At 56.6% G+C, this 18,430-nt stretch overlaps 1 protein-coding gene across 3 annotated transcripts; it reads left to right on the forward strand.

The window, feature by feature from the left end:
• Positions 1–1,354: 1,354 nt before the first annotated feature.
• Fah (fumarylacetoacetate hydrolase) lies at positions 1,355–17,819 on the forward strand. Of its 3 annotated transcripts, none has more exons than XM_048330092.1 (14): positions 1,355–1,536; positions 3,204–3,314; positions 3,792–3,913; positions 4,612–4,661; positions 6,766–6,856; positions 7,725–7,822; positions 7,916–7,968; positions 8,661–8,760; positions 9,485–9,615; positions 10,432–10,507; positions 11,507–11,553; positions 13,383–13,484; positions 14,002–14,119; positions 17,695–17,819. In XM_048330092.1, the coding sequence occupies exons 1-14, from the start codon at positions 1,456–1,458 to the stop codon at positions 17,772–17,774; spliced, it is 1,260 nt and encodes a 419-aa protein (XP_048186049.1). In that variant the 5' UTR covers positions 1,355–1,455; the 3' UTR covers positions 17,775–17,819. The 3 variants fall into 3 exon arrangements, with proteins under 3 accessions (XP_048186049.1, XP_048186050.1, XP_048186051.1); XM_048330093.1 differs by having other exon boundaries at positions 3,207–3,314; XM_048330094.1 differs by lacking the exon at positions 3,204–3,314.
• The last annotated feature ends 611 nt before the right edge of the window (positions 17,820–18,430 follow it).

The following is an 18,430-nucleotide window of genomic DNA, read 5'->3' on the forward strand; positions in this document are numbered from 1 at the left end:
TTAAAGGTAGGATGAGAACACATTGGGGCACAGCGGGCTGAACTCAGGGCCTCCAGTGTCCTCTGCCCTGCAGCCATGCCCCCAGTCTTTGTTTCCTTCTGGTTGTCCTCATGACAAAAAGCAAAACCTAGCAGGGTGCCAGTGACTGCCTGTAATCAGGAAGCTCAAATCTGAGTATCATGGTTCAAAGCCAGAACAGGAAAGTTTGTGAGACTCTTATCTCCAATTAACCCTACACACACACAAAATCCAAACCAAACACCAGGAAGCCGGAAGTGGGGCTATAGTTCAAGTGGTAGAGCCCTCTAGCCTTGAGTGATGAGGCTCTGGCCCCAGGACAGGCATTCAAGCCCCAGAATAGGTGCAGGTGTGCAGCAAAACCTAGAAATTTAGAGCAGTGGCTGACGGGATGTCCCTGGTTTAAAAGAGAAAAAGGAATAAAAAAGTAACTGGTCACTCACTGTGTGATAGGCATTGTTTGGCCATGGCTACAATCAATTCTAGCATGAGTTACTCGATTGTTTCTGAGATGAGAAAACATTTAGGTGGCCCCAAATTAAACCCTTGGTTAATTCTTGCCAGTAGATCTCAAGGCCAGTTAACAGTAAGCATTGCAAACGGATCATTTTTTCTTCTTTCGAATTTTTTTTTCTCTTTTTCCCTTTCTCCTCCTTTCCCCTCTCTTTTGGTTTTGTGCTAGTAAGGGCACTGGAACTCAGGGCCCTGCACTGTTGGCTTCTGCACTCAAGGCTGGCGCTCTGCCACACACACGCACTTCCAAGAGCCCTGAGTGTGCTGCCAGCTCTGAGCAGCATTTGAGAGAAGAGAGCTGAGGCAGAAACTCGACTGTGGGGTCACAGGCTAGGCAGGGGCATGGGATTCTCATTTAGAGAACAGGCAGGCAGGATGGATGGGCCCAGTTCCACGTACTGGCTGGAGCTGTGGTGGAGGAGGAGCTGCTCCGGCAGGACGCTGGCAAGTGTCCCCCGCCCCCCCCCCCCCCCGCGGCCTGGCCCCCCCCCCCCCCCCCGGCCTGGCCCCGCCCCCGGCGCAGCTGGAGGAGGCGGGGCTGCTGTCACCCCCACCGCCGCGGAACCGAGCGTCCAGCTGCGGGGCTCCGCGAGGTCGCTCCCGGTGGGAGGGGCGTGGCCCCACGTGTGGGCGTGGTTTACTGGGCCCTGGAATGTGCGTGGGGAAATGGAGGGGGCGGGGTCTAGGGAGTAGGATTATGGAAATCAGGGGCGGGGCCTGGGAGGAGGACTCTGGGGAATCTCCGCGGGGCGCAACCCTGTGGGTGGCGAGACCGCCGGGCGCTGGAAGGGGCGGCTGGAAGGGGCGGCGCGAACCCCGGGCTGGGAAAGGGAGGAGGGGCAGGCGCGAACCCAAGGCCCGGCCGGGCCCTGGGGCCGCGTCCAGTCGCTGTCGCCGCCGGCCACGCTGTGGGTGTCCGCCGCCATGTCCTTCGTCCCGGTGCCCGCGAACTCGGACTTCCCGATCCAGAACCTGCCCTACGGCGTCTTCTCCACCGCGGGCCAGGTGCGCGGCCGGGGCCGGGGTGGTGGGTTCCGGCTCCCCTTGGCCCCCAGGCTGTGGTTAACCCCCGTGTTGGGCACTTACTATGTGGCATTGCTGCCCCCGAGCGCGCTCTACCACGGGAGCCACAGCGCCACTTGCAGTTGTCTGGTGGTGCCTCGGAGATCACAGTCCCGCACGGCCTTTCCCGCCTGGGCTGGCCTCCTGGTAGCCGGGGCCGCAGGCGGAAGCACCGGCCGGCTTGGCCCTTGTGTGTCACGGCCGGGAATAGGGCCGCGGGGAGGGACGTGGTCAGCCCGTAAGAGATTTGTGCGCAGGTCCCTGCTGGAGAAGTGGATCGCCTCAGAAGAGCATGTGTGTGGAGTGTGTGCATGCATGTGCGTGCACACGTGTATGTGAATGCATGTGTGCGCGTGTGTGTTTCTCCCACCTATTGATAAAGTCCCGATTCAGCTATGTAAACCATGGCACCCAAAGTCTGGGTGCCCCTCAGTATGGGGGAGACGCAGCAATGCTGGAGTGCACTCCGTGACAGAGGCCCCTTAGAAGCAAGAACTGTTTCCTGGGGGATCCAGGCAGTTGTCCCTTTCTGGAAAGTTGAGGTCCCTTTCTCCCTGGCCATTTATTGGCCCCCAAGTGGCCTGGCCTGGTCTGCCCTGCCTGTGGTGAGTACTTTGGTTGCACAAACAGAGACCTTGACCAGGTGTGTGTCACAACCACAACAGCCCCCTCCACAAACACAGCCTGTTAAACCCTAACTGTGCCAGCCAACCACACTGCGTGAGCAGATCCACCCTCTAACCTGTGACCTCCAACCCTTGGCCCTCAGCAGACAGGCGGTGGAGAGGATTTGTGAGCGCCTGGAAAATCTGGAATCCAGGTCCCTCTCATGTGTTTGGCCAGAGGCTACCAGACCCTGCCCTGCTCATTTATTCCTAGAATGTTCCAGGCAGCTGCTGGGGACTTCTGGGTGAGAGTGCCTCCTCACCTTGGCCTCTGAGAACCAGTGCCCAGAGGGAAAGTTAGCCTTTCTGGCTTTCCTTCCGAAAAGTTCAGAGCCTTCAAGCTATTATGGCCTCCACTGAGTCCCAGCAAAAAGCCAGATATGGAGGTGTGGCTCAAGTGGTAGAATGCCAGCCTCAAGCAAAAAAGCCAAGTCAGAGTGCAAGACACTGAGTTCAAATTCCAGTTCCAACTTCAAAATAAAAAGGAATTTCCCCCCTCAAGCTCTGGGCTGCAGCACTTCCCACCACCTGAGCGTGCCTGTTGGAGCCCCAAGGGAGCTTGTTATCCTCTGCCTCCAGCACTGAGCACTGTGTATGGAGTACTCCGCGACCTGCGGCCCAAGTGCCTGGCCAGAGAGGAGGCCTGGGCCTCCCCCCAAGAAGGAATCACCTCTGTGCAGGCATCTAGGCAATGGCAGGGAAACTTTATGAAGTTTGAGCTTGGGGATTGGAGCTCAGGGCTCCTCCCTTGCACAGGCTGGTGCTGTGATGTGTGAGTCACAGCTCCACTTCTGACCTTATTATGCTGCTGAGTTGGAGCTTAGTCTCACCGACTTTGCTGCCTGGGCTGGCCTTGAAACTGGATCCTCCGATCTCTGCCTCCCGGGCGTCTCGGATGGCAGAGGTGAACCTTGAGCTCCCGGCTGACCATGTGTCTCCTCCTAGCAGCGGCCCCGCATTGGGGTGGCCATCGGGGAGCAGATCTTGGACCTCAGCGCCATCTCGCACCTCTTTACCGGGCCTGCCCTCCACCAGCATCAGCACGTCTTCCGTGAGGTAGGAGGGGTGGCGCCATGCGCTCCCGCTGGCGTGCTCCGGGACATGCCACCCCGCACACTCCGTGCTGGGCGTGTGAGGGAGGCCCTGCCCCATGAGACTGGCTGTGCCGTGGCACAGATCCACAGCAGGCCCCTGGGGCGCCATCTTCTCAGCAACCAGACAGTCCTTTTATCTAAATGCCAGTCATGGGACTTGAACTTGGGGCATGGGTGCTATCCCAGAGCTGCTTTTGTTCAAGGCTGGCGCTCTACCACTTGAGCTTTTTCTGTGTACGTGGTGCTGAGGAATCAAACCCAAGGCTTCCTGCATGCAAGGCGAGCATTCTACCATGTTCCCAGCCCTCCAAGAGCATTTTTTGAGGAAACAGCCTTTGTACAGAGAGCGTGACTGGCCCTCACTGGGAACAGGGATGGGGACGGGGCCGCTCCAGATCTTTCCCATGCTGTAACTCTACTCTTCCTGTTCTCCTCCTAGTCCACGCTCAACAGCTTCATGGGCCTGGGCCAGGCTGCCTGGAAGGAGGCACGAGCATTCCTACAGGACTTGCTGTCTGCCAGCCAAGCCAGGCTCAGAGATGACGCCGAGCTTCGCCAGCGGTGAGGACCATGGGACATGGGCTGGGTGCCAGGCCACACCCACCCGGCCTGTGGCTGGGCCTGTGAGTCCAGCCCAGCCCCATCCAGCCCCTCTCTGGGCCATGTGGGCAGCCCTGGGATTCCCTGGGGCCTAGATCTGACCTGGCAGCCTGCCACTGCTCTGTCCCCAGCCACCTGCGCCTCCCTACTCTGCCCCCTTTCCCTTCCACTCTCCTTCCCCTTTTCCCTCTCCTTCCTCCCTTCACACCTTCCTTCCTTCCCTTTCTCCCAGGACTTGAACACAGGACTTAAGCTTTTTCACTTAAGACTGACTATCACTTGAACCACAGCTCCACCTCCATCTTTTTGCTGGTTCATTGGAGATAAGAGTCTCATGGACTTACCTGTCCCAGCTGTCTGGGCTGGCTTTGAACTGGGACCCTCAGATCTCAGTCTCCTGAGTAGCCAGGATGACAGGCATGAGCTGCCTGGCCCCTGCTCTGTTTTCTAGAGTGAGAGTTCCCATTTTTCAGAGTAGAGTGTAGGAGAGAGGGAAGGGATGTCCAGCTGCCACAGGGCCTTCTGCGTGGTGTCCCAGCCCAGACCAGAGGGTGAGCACATTTCTGGGCTGGGTTTGCAGGGCATAGCCGCAGTAGGGCCTCTGCATCAGGCTCCTGACCCTGACCTTTGACCTTGACGCCCCTGGTTCTGCGTTTCAGGGCCTTTGTCTCCCAGACTTCTGCCACCATGCACCTTCCAGCCACCATTGGTGAGTGCTGATCTCTTGGCTAAGTCGCTGTGGACAGAAAGTGGCCAGGTCCTTCCTTTCCCATGGCCAGGTGGGAGGAAAGCAAATGGGGCTTCTGCTGTGAGTGGAGCCTCAGCCATCGAGTGGCCATTGGGTCCCGCTGGGGAGCTCTGGCTCCCTGGGGTCCTGGCCGGTCATGTGACCTCCGCCCGCCCCGCCCAGCAGCCCAGCACTTTCCCTCTTCCCAGAAGGCTGGAGGCAAGTGTTCCCAGCTGTCAGAGGAGCCCGTGTTTTGTTTGTGCATTACTGGAGTTTGAACCCAGGGACTGAGTTGCTCTTACTTGGCTTTTTTGCTCACAGTTGGTGTTCTACCAGTTGAGGCACAGTTCTACATCCAACTTTTTTGGTGTTTAGGGACAACAGTCTTTTCTGCCTGGGCTGGCCTCAAACTGTGATCTTCACATCTCAGTCTTCTGAGTAGTTGGGATTCAGGTGAGAGTCACCAACACCCAGCTTTTTTTTTCCCTCTTGGTACTGGTACTGAGACTTGAACACTTGAACTCAGAGCCTGGACATTGTCACTGAGATTTTTCCTTCAAGGCTGGCATTCTATCGACATTCTATGACTTGAACCATATCTCTGCTTTTGAAGTTTTTGCTGGTTCACTGGAGGTAAGAGTCTCCTGGACTTTTCTGCCTGGGCTGGCTTTGAACTGTGGTGAGTAGCTAGGATTACAGGCATGAGCCACCAGTGTTGGGCTGTTTTCTATTTCCTTTTTTTGTTGTTACTGTTGGCCATGGGGCTCGAACTCAGGGTTTGGGTGCTGTGGCTGAGCTTTTTGGCTCAAGGCCAGCACTCTACCACTTGAACCACAGCTCCGCTTCCTGAATTTCTTTTTTTTTATGTGAGGTTGTGGACACCCAACAAGCCAGTGATCCCAAGGGGGTTTTCCTGCAGATTCAGTCACTGGTCCCTTCAGTGGGCGAGGGCCTCTGTAGCCTGCTTCCCCCCACCCCCAATCCAACTCATCAAGTACGTACCTGTAAAAGCACAGCCTTGTTTGTGGTCCTGAGAGGGAGTCGAGTGGAACAAAATAAGCGGCTGGGATCTTACCTAACTGGAAGGCCCACTGGAAGGAAGAGAAGAGGTCAGCGAGGGCACACAGAGGAGGAGGGGGAGTCACTAGAGGAAGTAAGGAGGGCTTTGTGGAGGAGGTGCTGGATTGAACACCACCAGCAAGGGAGATGGATGTTGGTCCAGGTCGCAGGCACAGTCTACACAAATGTGTGGCTACTGTGGGGGGATCCCTGTGTGAGGCCACAAGCCAGGTGTGTGGTACAAGAATTGGAAGTGGAGAGCACTTCACCTGGTAAGCACAAGTCTCTGAGTTCAAATCCTCCCCCACCAAAAAAAAAAAATCACAAAAGCATAAAAAAATTAGGTGACTCTCACCTGTAATCCCAGCAGACTGAGATGTGAGGATCATGGTTCAAAGCCAGCCTTGGCAGAAAAGCCTGTGAGATTCTTATCTCCAATTAACCACCAAAAAAGTTGAAAGTGGAGCTACAGGTCAAGTGGTAGAGCTCCAGCCTTGAACAATCATGCTAACAATCATGCTCACCCAGGCTGTGAATTCAAGCCTTAGTACCAGCCAAAAACAGAAATGGAGGGGTATCGGTGACCTCATATTCAGATTCAACCGTCCTCCTGTTCTCTTGTTTCTCAGGTGAAAGGTTCTAAGAATGATAGGGAGGGCTGGGAATATGGCCTAGTGCTAAAGTGCCTGCCTTGCATACATGAAGTCCTGGGCTCGATTCCTCAGCACCACATACATAGAAAAAGCCAGAAGTGGCTCTGTGGCTCAATCGGCAGAGTGCTAGCCTTGAGCAGAAAGAAGCCAGGGACAGTGCTCAGGCCCTGAGTCCAAGCCCAGGACTGGCAAAAAACAACAACAAAAGAATGACAAGGATGGCAGGCAGGAGCTACCACGCCTGGACAGCGGTGACTCTTGTGTGAGGTCTTTCAGTGGTAACTGCCTGAGATGTGTGGCACGGTGTGTGCTCCTGGTCTTACTCAGGCTTCTCCTTGGGGTTTCCTGATGGGCTATGCTTGGTCTTTTTTTAGGAGACTACACAGACTTCTATTCCTTCCAGCAACATGCCACCAACATCGGCATCATCTTCAGGGGCAAGGACAATGCGCTCATGCCCAACTGGTATGTCCTGGCGGGGGCTCTGAGCAAGCTCTGGCTATCTGTCAATTTTCAGCAGCTTTTTTTTTTTTTCTGCCAGTAGTGGGGCTTGAACTTAGGGCCTTGCATACTCCCTTGGCTTTTCCAGTCAAGACTGATGCTCTACCTCTTGAACCACAGCTCTACTTCTGCCTTTCTTGGTGGCTCATTGGAGCTCAGAGTCTCACAGAAGTTGGCTTCCTGAACCACGATCCTCAGATCTCAACGTCCTGAATAGCTGGGATTCTAGGCCTGAGCCACAAGTGCAGACTGCACTGATTTTTTTTTTTCTGTTGGTTGTAGGGCTTGAACTCTGGGCCTGGGCGCTGTCCCTGAGCTCTTTTGCTCAAGGCTGGTGCTCTACACTGGAGCCACAGCACCACCTCTGGTTTTCTGGTGATTAATTGGAGGTCAGAGCCTCATGAACTTTCCTGTTGGTGCTGGCTTTGGAGCACCATTCTCAGATCCCAGGCTCTTGAATAGCTGTGATGACAGGCGTGCGCTCCCAGCACCTGGGTGATTTTTGCTTTGTTACCTGGTCAGTCCTGGCGCGTTCCACCATGCACCTCCCACCACAGGCCGTGGTGGTCATAGCCTGCTGTGTCTGGCTCTTGGTTTGACACAGCTTCTCATGAGCTATACTACTGTGCACGACTCCCGTCTTTCTGTTTTTCTTTTTTGCTTAAGATGAGGCTTCATGAGCTTTGTCTCAGGCTGACCTCTCACTGCATTCCTCTTATCTCTGCCTCCCCAGTAGTCAGGGTCCCAGGCCCAAGCCTGTGTGTGTCTTTCAAGTTTACCTGGGAGTGTTTTAACAGCATCCACCCCGGCCCCTTGCTTGTGTCTGAACCAGGCTGCACTTGCCTGTGGGCTACCATGGCCGGGCCTCCTCCGTGGTGGTGTCTGGCACCCCAATCCGAAGGCCCACGGGGCAGATGAGACCTGACAGTTGTAAGTGATTTCCCACCCAGTCCTGCCTGGCTCAGCTGTCAGTGCCGACGCAGCCTGGCACTCACAGCCGCCCCTGTGCTGGTGTTGTTTCAGCCAAGCCTCCTGTACATGGCGCCTCTAAACTCCTGGATATCGAGTTGGAAATGGTGAGCTGTGTGGGGAGCTGCATTAGTTCTGGATATACAGGAGCATGAAGAAAGAAGGATGTTAGGAAGGGAGGGAGGGAGGGAGGGAGGGAGACAGGAGGAAGGGGTGTGTGACCAAAGCCTTGGGGAAATCTAACCCTGTGTTTCTTTCTCTATAGAGTGACAGTTTAGTGATTGCTCATTTATGTTCTTGTTTCCCTTCCCTTCTTCCTTCCCTCCCTTCCTTCCTTTCTTTTCTCCCCGCCCCCCCCCCCCCCACTTCTTTTTCTGTTTTTGGTGCCAATCCTGGGGTTTGAACTCAGGGCCTGAACTGCCCCTGAGCCACAGCTCCTCTTCTGACTTTTTTGGTAGTTAGTTGGAAATAAGAATCTCCTGGAGTTTCTTACTCTGGCTGGCTTTGAACCATAATCCTCAGGTCTTAGCCTTCTGAGTAGTTAGGATGACAGGCGTGAGCCACCGAGCTGAGTTGAGGAGCTTAAGCTGCAGACCGCCTGTGGCGGGAGGGAAGAGCAGCAGGGGCCCTGGGTGGTGTTGGTGGCTTGGCCAGGCTGTCCTGTGGAGGCCTCATGGCTGTGTGGGTTCTGGCCCCTGGCAGGCTGGGAAATAGCTGCGACTTTTGGTCTCTGGGTGACGAGGGTCCTGGGGCTGTACAGGTCAGCCCTAGACCCTGACCTTCCCCCCTCCCCCATCAGGCCTTCTTTGTGGGTCCAGGGAACCGGTTTGGGGAGCCGGTCCCCATCTCCAGGGCCCACGAACACATCTTCGGGATGGTTCTCATGAACGACTGGAGTGGTAATGGTGGCTGGGTAGTGCCGGGCCCTGAGAAGACCACATCATGTGTGCTGTCAGTCCTAGGGATCGGATGGGCTTCGGGGTGTCCCTCCTCTTCATCTGCATCATTGTGACCATCCTTTGTCTTCTTCTGTATGCCTGTCCTGGGACTTGAATTCAGGGCCTGAGCACTGTCCCTGAGCTTTCTAGCATTTTGCCACTTGAGCCACAGCTCTACTTCTAGATTTTTTTTTTTTTTTTGCCAGTCCTGGGGCTTGGACTCAGGGCCTGAGCACTGTCCCTGGCTTCTTTTTGCTCAAGGCTAGCACTCTGCCACTTGAGCCACAGCACCACTTCTGGCCGTTTTCTGTATATGTGGTGCTGAGGAATCGAACCCAGGGCCTCATGTATACGAGGCAAGCGCTCTTGCCACTAGGCCATATCCCCAGCCCCTACTTCTAGCTTTTTGATAGTTAATTCTCCAATTAAGAGTCACATGGGCTTTCCTGCCCAGGCTGGCTCTGCACCTGGATCCTCAGATCTCAGCCTCCTGAGTACTGTGGGCTGCCAGCTTGTCCTTCTTTCTATGGTGACCCAGCACCGTGGCCTCCAGGGTCTCCAGGGCCTCTGCCCCTTAGCACTGAGTGTTTCCTCCACTACTTCTAGGGCAGCGTCCCAGGGCCGGAGGGAAGCTTGGGAGAGCCTGGGTGGGCAAGGCCAGCACCCCCCCCCCTTCTCCTTTTAGCTCGGGACATCCAGCAGTGGGAGTATGTCCCCCTGGGACCATTCCTCGGGAAGAGCTTTGGAACCACCATCTCTCCATGGGTGGTGCCCATGGAAGCCCTCATGCCCTTCGTCCTGCCCAACCCTGAGCAGGTAAGCATGGGTGCCTCGGTTTTGTTGCTGGCCCTGAGCTTTTCTGAGCCACAGTGCTACTGATTTATTGGAGATAAGGGTCTTACAGACTTACCTGCTCAGGGTGGCTTTGAACGGCAGTCCTCAGATCTCAGCCTCCTGAACAGCTGGGATGGACAAGTGTGAGCCCTGTCTTCTTCAGGTCCACCGGCCCACCCAGCATGCATCCCAATTCCGGAGACCCTGGGGGCATTGGGGGTGCTCTGTGGCAGTGCATATCTAGCGGAGGGCCGGGGTTCTGGTGACCTCTGGGCCGCTGGGATCCCAAGCCACCACTTAATAAATGACCACAGATGGCGCCCTGCAAATACTCCCTCTGCCCCTGCAGTTGGCGGGGCAGCCCTGGCCTCCTCCGGCAGGGCTGCAGACCCCACGTGCCCAGCTTCCCAGGGGCCATGGTCTGCTGTGGGCGAGAGGCTGGAAGTCGCTTGGAGTCCAGTCACTGCAGACCCGTCTCCACCGCTCCAGCCGGGCGGGGGGGGGGGGGGGGGCGGGGAAGGTGTCCCCCCACCCCCCAGCGCCCGCGACCTCATCAGCCACCTGTCAGTCACCAGGGACCACATTCCCGGCCCCAGCACTGGGCCGTCCTGTTCCGCCCAGCTCCCCCTGCGTGGGCCCTGAACCCCACCACCCGCGCGCCCGCCCTCCACGCGCCCCACGCGGGCGGGCTGAGGGCTGGGACCAGGAGGATCGCGGTTCTGGGCAGCACCCGTGTGCGGGGCTCCGCTCCTGTGGCAGGCGGTGCCCGCAGCCACCCGTCGGCTGCTTTGCCTCCAGGTCCCCCGGCCCCTGCCGTACCTGTGCCACAACCGGCCCTTCTCCTTCGACATCCAGCTCTCCGTGGCCCTGAAAGGTACGCGGGGCGGCGGGGGGTGGGGGGGGAAGCCCCGTGGGGCACCGGGCCGCAGGGCACTGAGGGAACCCAGAGCTGGCTGCTGGAACCCCGCCGCACGGCGCCCAGGACCCCAGTCCCGAGGTCTCCGCGCCGCCTCCCAGCCTGGGGCTGCCTACTGCCCACTCACTTCCGGTCCCCTAAGCCCCGCCCGTTGTCATTGATGCGGCACTTCCTGTCCCTGAGTCCCCACCTCCCGTTACTGACGCCCCTCCTGTCACAGATGCCCCGCCTCCTGTCACTGACACCCAGCCTCCTGTCACGGACGCCCCACCCCCTGTCACAGATGCCCCACCTCCTGTCTCTGTCGTCCCGCCTCCTGTCACAGATGCCCCGCCTCCTGTCACAGATGCCCCGCCTCCTGTCACTGACACCCCGCCTCCTGTCACGGACACCCCGCCTCCTGTCACTGACACCCCGCCTCCTGTCACGGACACCCCGCCTCCTGTCCCTGACGCCCCCCCTCCTGTCCCTGACGCCCCCCATCCTGTCCCTATTGCCTTGCCTTCTGCCCCCATGTACAGAATATTTTATCCAGTACCTGTTTTGTAATTTTATTTTTAGCTTCTATGCTCAAGGCTGGTGCTCTACCACTTGAGCCACAGCTCCGCTCCTGGCTTTTTGCTGGTTCATTGTAGATAAGAGCCTCAGGGACCTTCCTGCTCAGGCAGACTTTGAACTGCAATCCTCCAGATCATGTGTGTGAACACACACACTCAAAATCTACATGTTAGCTAGGCACAGGTGGCTCACACCTGTCATTTTAGCTACTCAGGAGGCTGAGATCTAAGGATCACACTTCAAAGCCAGCCTGGTCAGGAAAGTCCAGGAGACTCTTGTCTCCAGTGAACCACCAAAAAGCCAGGTGTGGAGCAGTGGCTCAAGGGGCAGAGCACCAGCCCTGAGCTCCTGCTGGGTGGAGGTAAGTCTTGGTTACCACCTCTTCTCTGTTTTTAACAGGTGAAGGGATGCAGCAACCTGCCACAATCTGCAGGTCCAATTTTAAGGCAAGCTTCGAAGCGGACACTTTCTTAGAAGCCAGGCAGAGGGAGGCTGTTCTCCCTGAACGGGAGGGAGAAAGATCCGTGTTATTGTGGGATGTGTGGGGCTGGCCGCAGACCACGTTTCTCCTGCCTCAGACTTCTTGCATGGCTGAAAGGCCAGCAGGCATATGCTACTGCAGCTGGCTTGCTTGTTGAAATGGGGAGGGCTGTCTTACTAACTTTTCCCTGATACTGGTCTTAACCTCCCAAGTAACTGAGATAATAGGTGTGAGCCACCATGTTTGGCCACTTTGATTCTTTTCAAAGCGCGGGGATTGAACCCAGGTCCTTCTTAGGGAGAAGCACTCAGGTTCTCATGCTTTTTGCTCAGGCTGTGCCTTTTGGGTAGCTGGGACTACAGACTTGCACCACTATGTCCAGCCCCTAAGTGAAATTTCAATTGAAGCTTAAACCACCTAGGTATGCCCAAGGAATTTCCAGAAAGCAATAAACACACAACACACACACACACACACACACACACACACACACACGGCCATTATTCAGTATAGATTATATGGATAGCTTGTTTTTTCATCACCATGTAGTATTACACTGTATCAGTTTTGTATGGTTCAGTTTATCCATGCTGACATTTGATTGTTTCCTGTTCGGAGCTGTCCTAGAATTACTATGGACATTCTAATATTCATCTCTCGGTGCACAAATGTGCACCAGTGCCTGGCTATTCACTGGCTTCTTAATGTCCTGTTTCCGCTTGCCTCCCATTTAATGTAGCACTATAGCAGGAAGAAATACAGAGGAGCCAGGCACCGGTATGGGCATCTGTCCTCACAGGGAGGGGAAGGAAGTACGGAAGGAAGGAAGGAAGGAAGGAAGGAAGGAAGGAAGGAAGGAAGGAAGGAAGGAAGGAAAGAAAGAAAGGGGAGGAAGGGAAGGAAGGAAAGGGAAGGAAAGGGAAGGAAGGAAGGGAAGGAAGGAAGGAAGGGAAGGGAGGAAGGAGAGAAGGTAGGAAAAGGGAGGGACAGAGGGAGCAAGAGAAGGAGGAAGGAAGGAAAGGAGGAAGGGGAAGAAGGAAGGAAAGGAGGAAGGAAGGGTGGCAGTTTTGACCCATTTCTGAGGTTTTCTTTGCCTGTCAGGCCCCAGGAAGCCAAAGCCCGCCATGCGCCATGCATTGTGGCGCCTGCCTGTCCCCTCCCTTCCGTACCCACTTCCTCTGCCTGCCCCAGCAAGGTGTGGCCGCCATGCAGCCCCAGCTCTGTACATCCATCCGGAGGCCCCGGTGGGAGGTGGAAGGGAGGCCTGTGCTCGGAGGAGCTGGGGCTGCAGGAGGGCCAGCCAGGCAGGGGTGGCTGTGCTCCCAGGAGCCAGGGCCACTGCAGGGCCCGTGCTGGGGAGGCAGCCCTGGGGAGGATAGGGAGAGCCATGGGGCTCAGGAAGGAGACAGCAGGGGGTGCACAAAAAGAGGTGTGTCCCTCCCTCCCTTCCTTTTTGGTATGTCAGACCTGGGGTTTGAACTCAGGGCCTCCTACTCTCCCTTAGCTTTTTTCACTCAAGGCTGGCATTCTACCGCTTGAGTCACACCTCCACTCACATCTTTTTGCTGACTAGAAGATGAAAGTCTATCAGATGGTCTAGTCAGGCTAGCTGTGAACTGTGATCTCAACCTGCTGAGTAGCTAGGATGACAAGTGTGAGCCACCAGTGCCCGCCTCAAGTGTCATTTGTATCAGGGACCAGAGGGAGGCGGCTGGGTTGTGCCGAAGGCGGGAGAGTTAGGCTGCACCCACTGTCCCTGGAGACAGGTGCCCATCCCTCTCCCCTGTCCCTCAGTACATGTACTGGACCATGCTGCAGCAGCTTACGCACCATTCTGTCAACGGCTGCAATCTCCGGCCTGGGGACCTCCTGGCTTCTGGAACAGTCAGCGGGCCAGTGAGTGGATCTGTGCACCCCACTCCGCCCCACTGCACACCCGCTCCAGCCCAGGCCCTGTGTCTTCCTCTTCTCCCGTAGCTTCTCCCCTTCTTCCTTCTCCTCTTCCTCCTCTTGCTTCCCACTCGTCCTTCTCCCATCTCCCCCACCCTGTATGTGTCCCCAGGTCCCCGAGTCCCCAGTCCCCCAGGTCCCCGGCCCCCAGGTCCCCAGCACCCAGGCCCCCAGGCCCCCAGGCCCCCAATTCCCAGGTCCCTGGCCCTCAGCCCCCAGGCCTCAGGTCCCCAGGTCCCCAGCACTCAGTCCCCCAGACCCTCAGCCCTCAGCCCCCAGACCCCAGGCCCCCAGGCCCCCAGGCCACCAGGCCACCAGGTCCCCAAGCCCTAGGGCCCACAGGGACAGCTGGTGTGTGCCCAGTCCCTCCCTTCTCTGCCACACAGGGTGAGCTCCTGGCCAGGGTGCCCCAAGTTCTGGGTGGCCCTGCGCCCGCCCACCCTTTCCCTCTCCTCCTGGGAAGGATCCTGAGAGCTTTGGCTCCATGATGGAGCTGTCGTGGAGGGGCGAGAGGCCCATCTCACTGGGTGCAGGGCAGAGCAGGACGTTCCTGCAGGACGGGGACGAGGTCATCATCTCAGGTGAGTCGCTGGGCACCCGTGCATGTGTGTGCCCGTGCGTGTGTGCGCATGTCTCTGTCTGTCCGCCCTTGGGGCCCCGCTTCCCTCCATCTGTTATTAATAGGGCACATGGTGGGTGGCAGCCACTTCATTGTAAGAAAGATTCCAGTGGGAACCCAGCCTCCACCTGGGTCACGATCTTCATCCAGGCGCGCACGCGCATGTGTGTGTGTGTGTGTGTGTGTGTGTGTGTGCATGCACACCGGTACTGGGATTTGAAATCATGACCTCACACTCTCCTTTAACTTTTTTTTTTTTTTTTTTTTTTTTTTTTTTGCCAGTCCTAGGCCTTGGACTCAGGGCCTGAGCACTGTCCCTGGCTTCTTCCCGCTCAAGGCTAGCACTCTGCCTCTTGAGCCACAGCGCCGCTTCTGGCCGTTTTTTCTGTATATGTGGTGCTGGGGAATCGAACCTAGGGCCTCGTGTATCCGAGGCAGGCACTCTTGCCACTAGGCCATATCCCCAGCCCTCTTTAACTTTTTTTGATCAAGGTTGTGCTCTACCATTTGAGCCACACCTCCACTTTCCACTTTTGTGCCTGTAATCCTGGCTACTCAGGAGGATGAAATCTGAGGATCGTGGTTCAAAGCCAGCCTGGGCAGGAAAGTCTGTGAGCCTCTTATCTCCAATGATCCACCAGAAAACCAGATGTGGAGCTGGGCCTCAAGTAGTAGAGCGCTAGCCTTGAACCAGAACACCAAGTGAGAACGGGTGGCCTTGTGCTCCAGTACCAGTAGCAAAATAAAACAAAACTTGGACATAGGACAGGCATAAATTATAGAATGAACAAATAGCTATATAATTATATATTAATAACAACATAGAACAAGGCTCCATGTAGGAGGGAGGAGCTTACTAGAAAACTGGACCAGTAAAACACAGGCCTTGGTGCATGCTAGGCAGGTCCTCCACCACTTCAGCCATATCCTCAGCCTTTCTGTGCTCTTTTGGTTGTTTTTCCTTGAGATGAGATCCTGCTATTGTTGCAATCAGGCTGGCCTTGAACTCAACCTCCTCCTCCTCCCGAGGGCGGTGTGCATGTGGGAAGAGGGGAATGGGAGCTGGGGCCAGGGCTGGGTGGCACGCTGTGTTGGCCCTGGCCATTTGTGAGGGGCAGGCCCAACTGTCCACCACCCATGGCCGGGCCTGCCTGTGGGTGGCCCTGGCCACCCGGCTCCCCCCTTCCACACCTGTAGTTCTGCTTCCCCACTGGAGTGCAGCCAGCCCCCATGCCAGGCCGTAAGGACTGGCACCACAGAGCCAGCCACCCTCGCAGTGGGGGCTCTCCCCGCACCCCAGTCCCGGGAGACAGGCCCCGACACCACGTCCATCCTCAGAAGCACAGAGTCAGCAAAGGGCAGAGCCAGGGGCCTGTGCTGCTCAGGAGGCTGAGATCTGAGGATCATGGTTCAAAGCCAACCTGGGTAAGGAATATCTGAGAGACTTGGAAGTGTGGCTCTAGTGGTAGGTAGACCACCAGCCTTGAGCGAAAAATGCTCAGGGATGGCACCCAGGCCCTGAGATTAAATTGCAAAGCTTTCAGAAATTTTAAAAGAACTGAGCCAGGATCCGAACATGGGAAGCTCCTAGCTATGGTGTCCCCCTTGCTCCTCATGGTGTCGTGTGTTTCTTGCTGTGAGGGGTTCTGAGCCCCTGGCACCGGGGGGGAAGGCGCTGAAAATGGCCTGGCCTGGGCCTGGCTGGTGCATTGCCCTCTTGTACCACCTGGTGTTCAGTTTGTGAACTGCAGCCGCGTCCTGGGACGCCAGAGGCCCCTGGGCCAGGTGGTTCCAGGGCTCTGCTGGCTGGGGGTTCAGGGTCCCAGGGCTGGGCTGGGTCTTACTAATCCAGGCGCCCTGCTTCTGCTGGGCCTGGAGGGTCCCACAGGAGGACCCTGGGGACAGCTGTGGTGGTGTTTATGTGTTTGTGGTACTGAATGTGGCACCCAGCACCCTAAAGTACCCCAGAATCCAGCATCCCAAACTAAACCTTCCATCAGCTGAGCCACAGCATGAAGGGTTTTAGTTTTAGTTTTTATTTTGGTGCCAATACTGGAGCTTGAACTCAGGGCCTTGGTCTCTCACGTGCCTTTTTCACTCAAGCCTGGTCCTCTCCCACCTGAGCCCGAGCTCCACACCCCATTTTTCTGGGGTTCATTGGAGATCAGCATCTCATGGACTTTTCTGCAGGGGCTTGTTTTTTTTTGTTTGTTTTGTTTTTTGGCCAGTCCTGGGGACTGGACTCAGGGCCTGAGCACTGTCCCTGGCTTCTTCTTGCTCAAGGCTAGCACTCTGCCACTTGAGCCACAGCGCCCCTTCTGGCCATTTTCTGTATATGTATATGTGGTGCTGGGGAATCAAACCCAGGGCCTCATGTATATGAGGCAGGCACTCTTGCCACTAGGCCATATCCCCAGCCCCAGGGGCTTGTTTTGAACAGTGATCCTCAGAGCTCAGCCTCTGTGTAGCTGGGATTACAGGCCTACCCAGTAAGCCCTACTCATGGAATTTCCCTTTGTTTCTCTCCATCATTGATGATTTGTATGTTGACATCCAAAAGTGAGTGACAGGAAAAGAGGGAAACTGAGCCACACTCTAGACAGTTGGTACGAGGGTGGCTGTCTGCAGGGGTGTCTGGGGAAGCCCTGGCTAGGGTGAGTGTTGGGAGAGTGAGGCTTCAGGGAGGGCTAGGGGGGATGGCTGAGGAGCAAGGGGAGGGGCAGGGGAGGGGAGAGATGAGGGAGCAAGCCAACCTCAGGGCTGTGGGCGCCCTGGATGCCATGCCTGAGCCCCGAGGCCTGGCGGCAGGGAGGGCAGTGTCTGTCCCCATTCTGGTCTCAGTTGCCTCTTCCCTGCCGGCCCCAGCTTTGGGGGTGGCCTCTAGCGGGTGGAGGAGTCTCCTGGCACCTTCATGCAATGCAGGCTTTGTCTCCGTTGAGGGCGCTGTCAGTCCACTGCCCCCAGTCAGCCTGGCCCCTCGGGAGGCCCTGGAGACCCACCGCCCTCTGAGGGACTGAGCTTCTTAACCTGGCCCTGATGAGACAACCGCACAGCGCACTCCCAGGCCCTTTACTGGGTTTCTTGGAGGCCTTTACCATCTGCAGGGTAGCCTCCCTGTCTTCCTTAAGGGTGCTGTTCAGATGGAACCCAGTAGGTGGACTAACGTGTGTGGTGGCCTTGTGCTGGGTGACCACATACCGCAGGGCCTCCATGAGACCAATTTCCCAGATGAGGAAACTGAGGCCTGGAGGGCCCTGGAGGCACAGAGCCCCCGGGACTGAGGCTCAGGCCGCCTGGTTCAGGCTAATTGGCAGACCTGGAGTTTGAACCCTAGACACCTTGACTATGGGGAGGGCTCACAGCTTGGGCTGCAGTGCTCCCAGGCAGCCTGGCCTTCACAGGGTGGCTGGGGGGGGAGTCCCCAGCTCAGAAGCTGACCCTGTCCCCTGCTTCCTGTTATGACCTCCTGTCTGTCTGCTGTCTCCCTGTCCTGTCCTCTGCCCTGTCCCTCATCCTGTCTCCTGTCCCCTGCTCCAGGTCACTGCCAGGGAGATGGTTACCGCGTAGGCTTTGGCCGGTGCACCGGAAAGGTGCTGCCTGCCCTTCCACCGGTGTGACTCCTCCACCCAGCCTTGGCTGACCCATTGAAGCCCTGTCCAGGCATCCTGAAGCTACAATAAAGGCCCAGTGTCCTGAAGTGTCCTTGTGTCCTTGCTGTGGCTGGGGTAGGGGGCAGGGCTGCTGTGCGAGGTGAGAGGAGGAGGAGGCTTTGGGAGTCCAGTCAATTATTTATCCCTGTTAAAGCCTTCATCTGCTTAGCAGAGGCCCAGGAACTCTGAAGAGAGGCAGCCTGGACTCCCTGTCTGCACATTTAACTGTGGCAGAGCTGAGGCTCAAGGGGTAGAGCGCAGGCCTTGAGTGACAAAGCCAGGGATGGCAGCCAGGCCCCAAGTTCAAGCCCCAGGACCTGTACACATTTTTTTTTTAATGTGAACACTGGATGACAGTGGCTCATGCTTAACATCCTGGCTACTCAGGAGGCTGAGATCTCAGGACTACAGTTCAAAACCAGCATGGCAGGAAAGTGTGAGAGACTTATCTACAATAATTTACCAAAAAAGCCAGAAATGGAGCTGTGGCTCAAGTGATAGAGCACTAGCTTTGAACAAAAAAGCTCAGGGACAGCACACAGCCACTGAGTTCAAGTCCCAGGACCGACAAAAAGAAGAAAGAAAGCAAGTGAAGGGACAGTGACCAGGGTCTGAGTTCAAGC

Source organism: Perognathus longimembris, chromosome 20 (genome assembly GCF_023159225.1).
Source record: "Perognathus longimembris pacificus isolate PPM17 chromosome 20, ASM2315922v1, whole genome shotgun sequence".
In the NCBI taxonomy this organism is placed as follows: domain Eukaryota; kingdom Metazoa; phylum Chordata; class Mammalia; order Rodentia; family Heteromyidae; genus Perognathus; species Perognathus longimembris.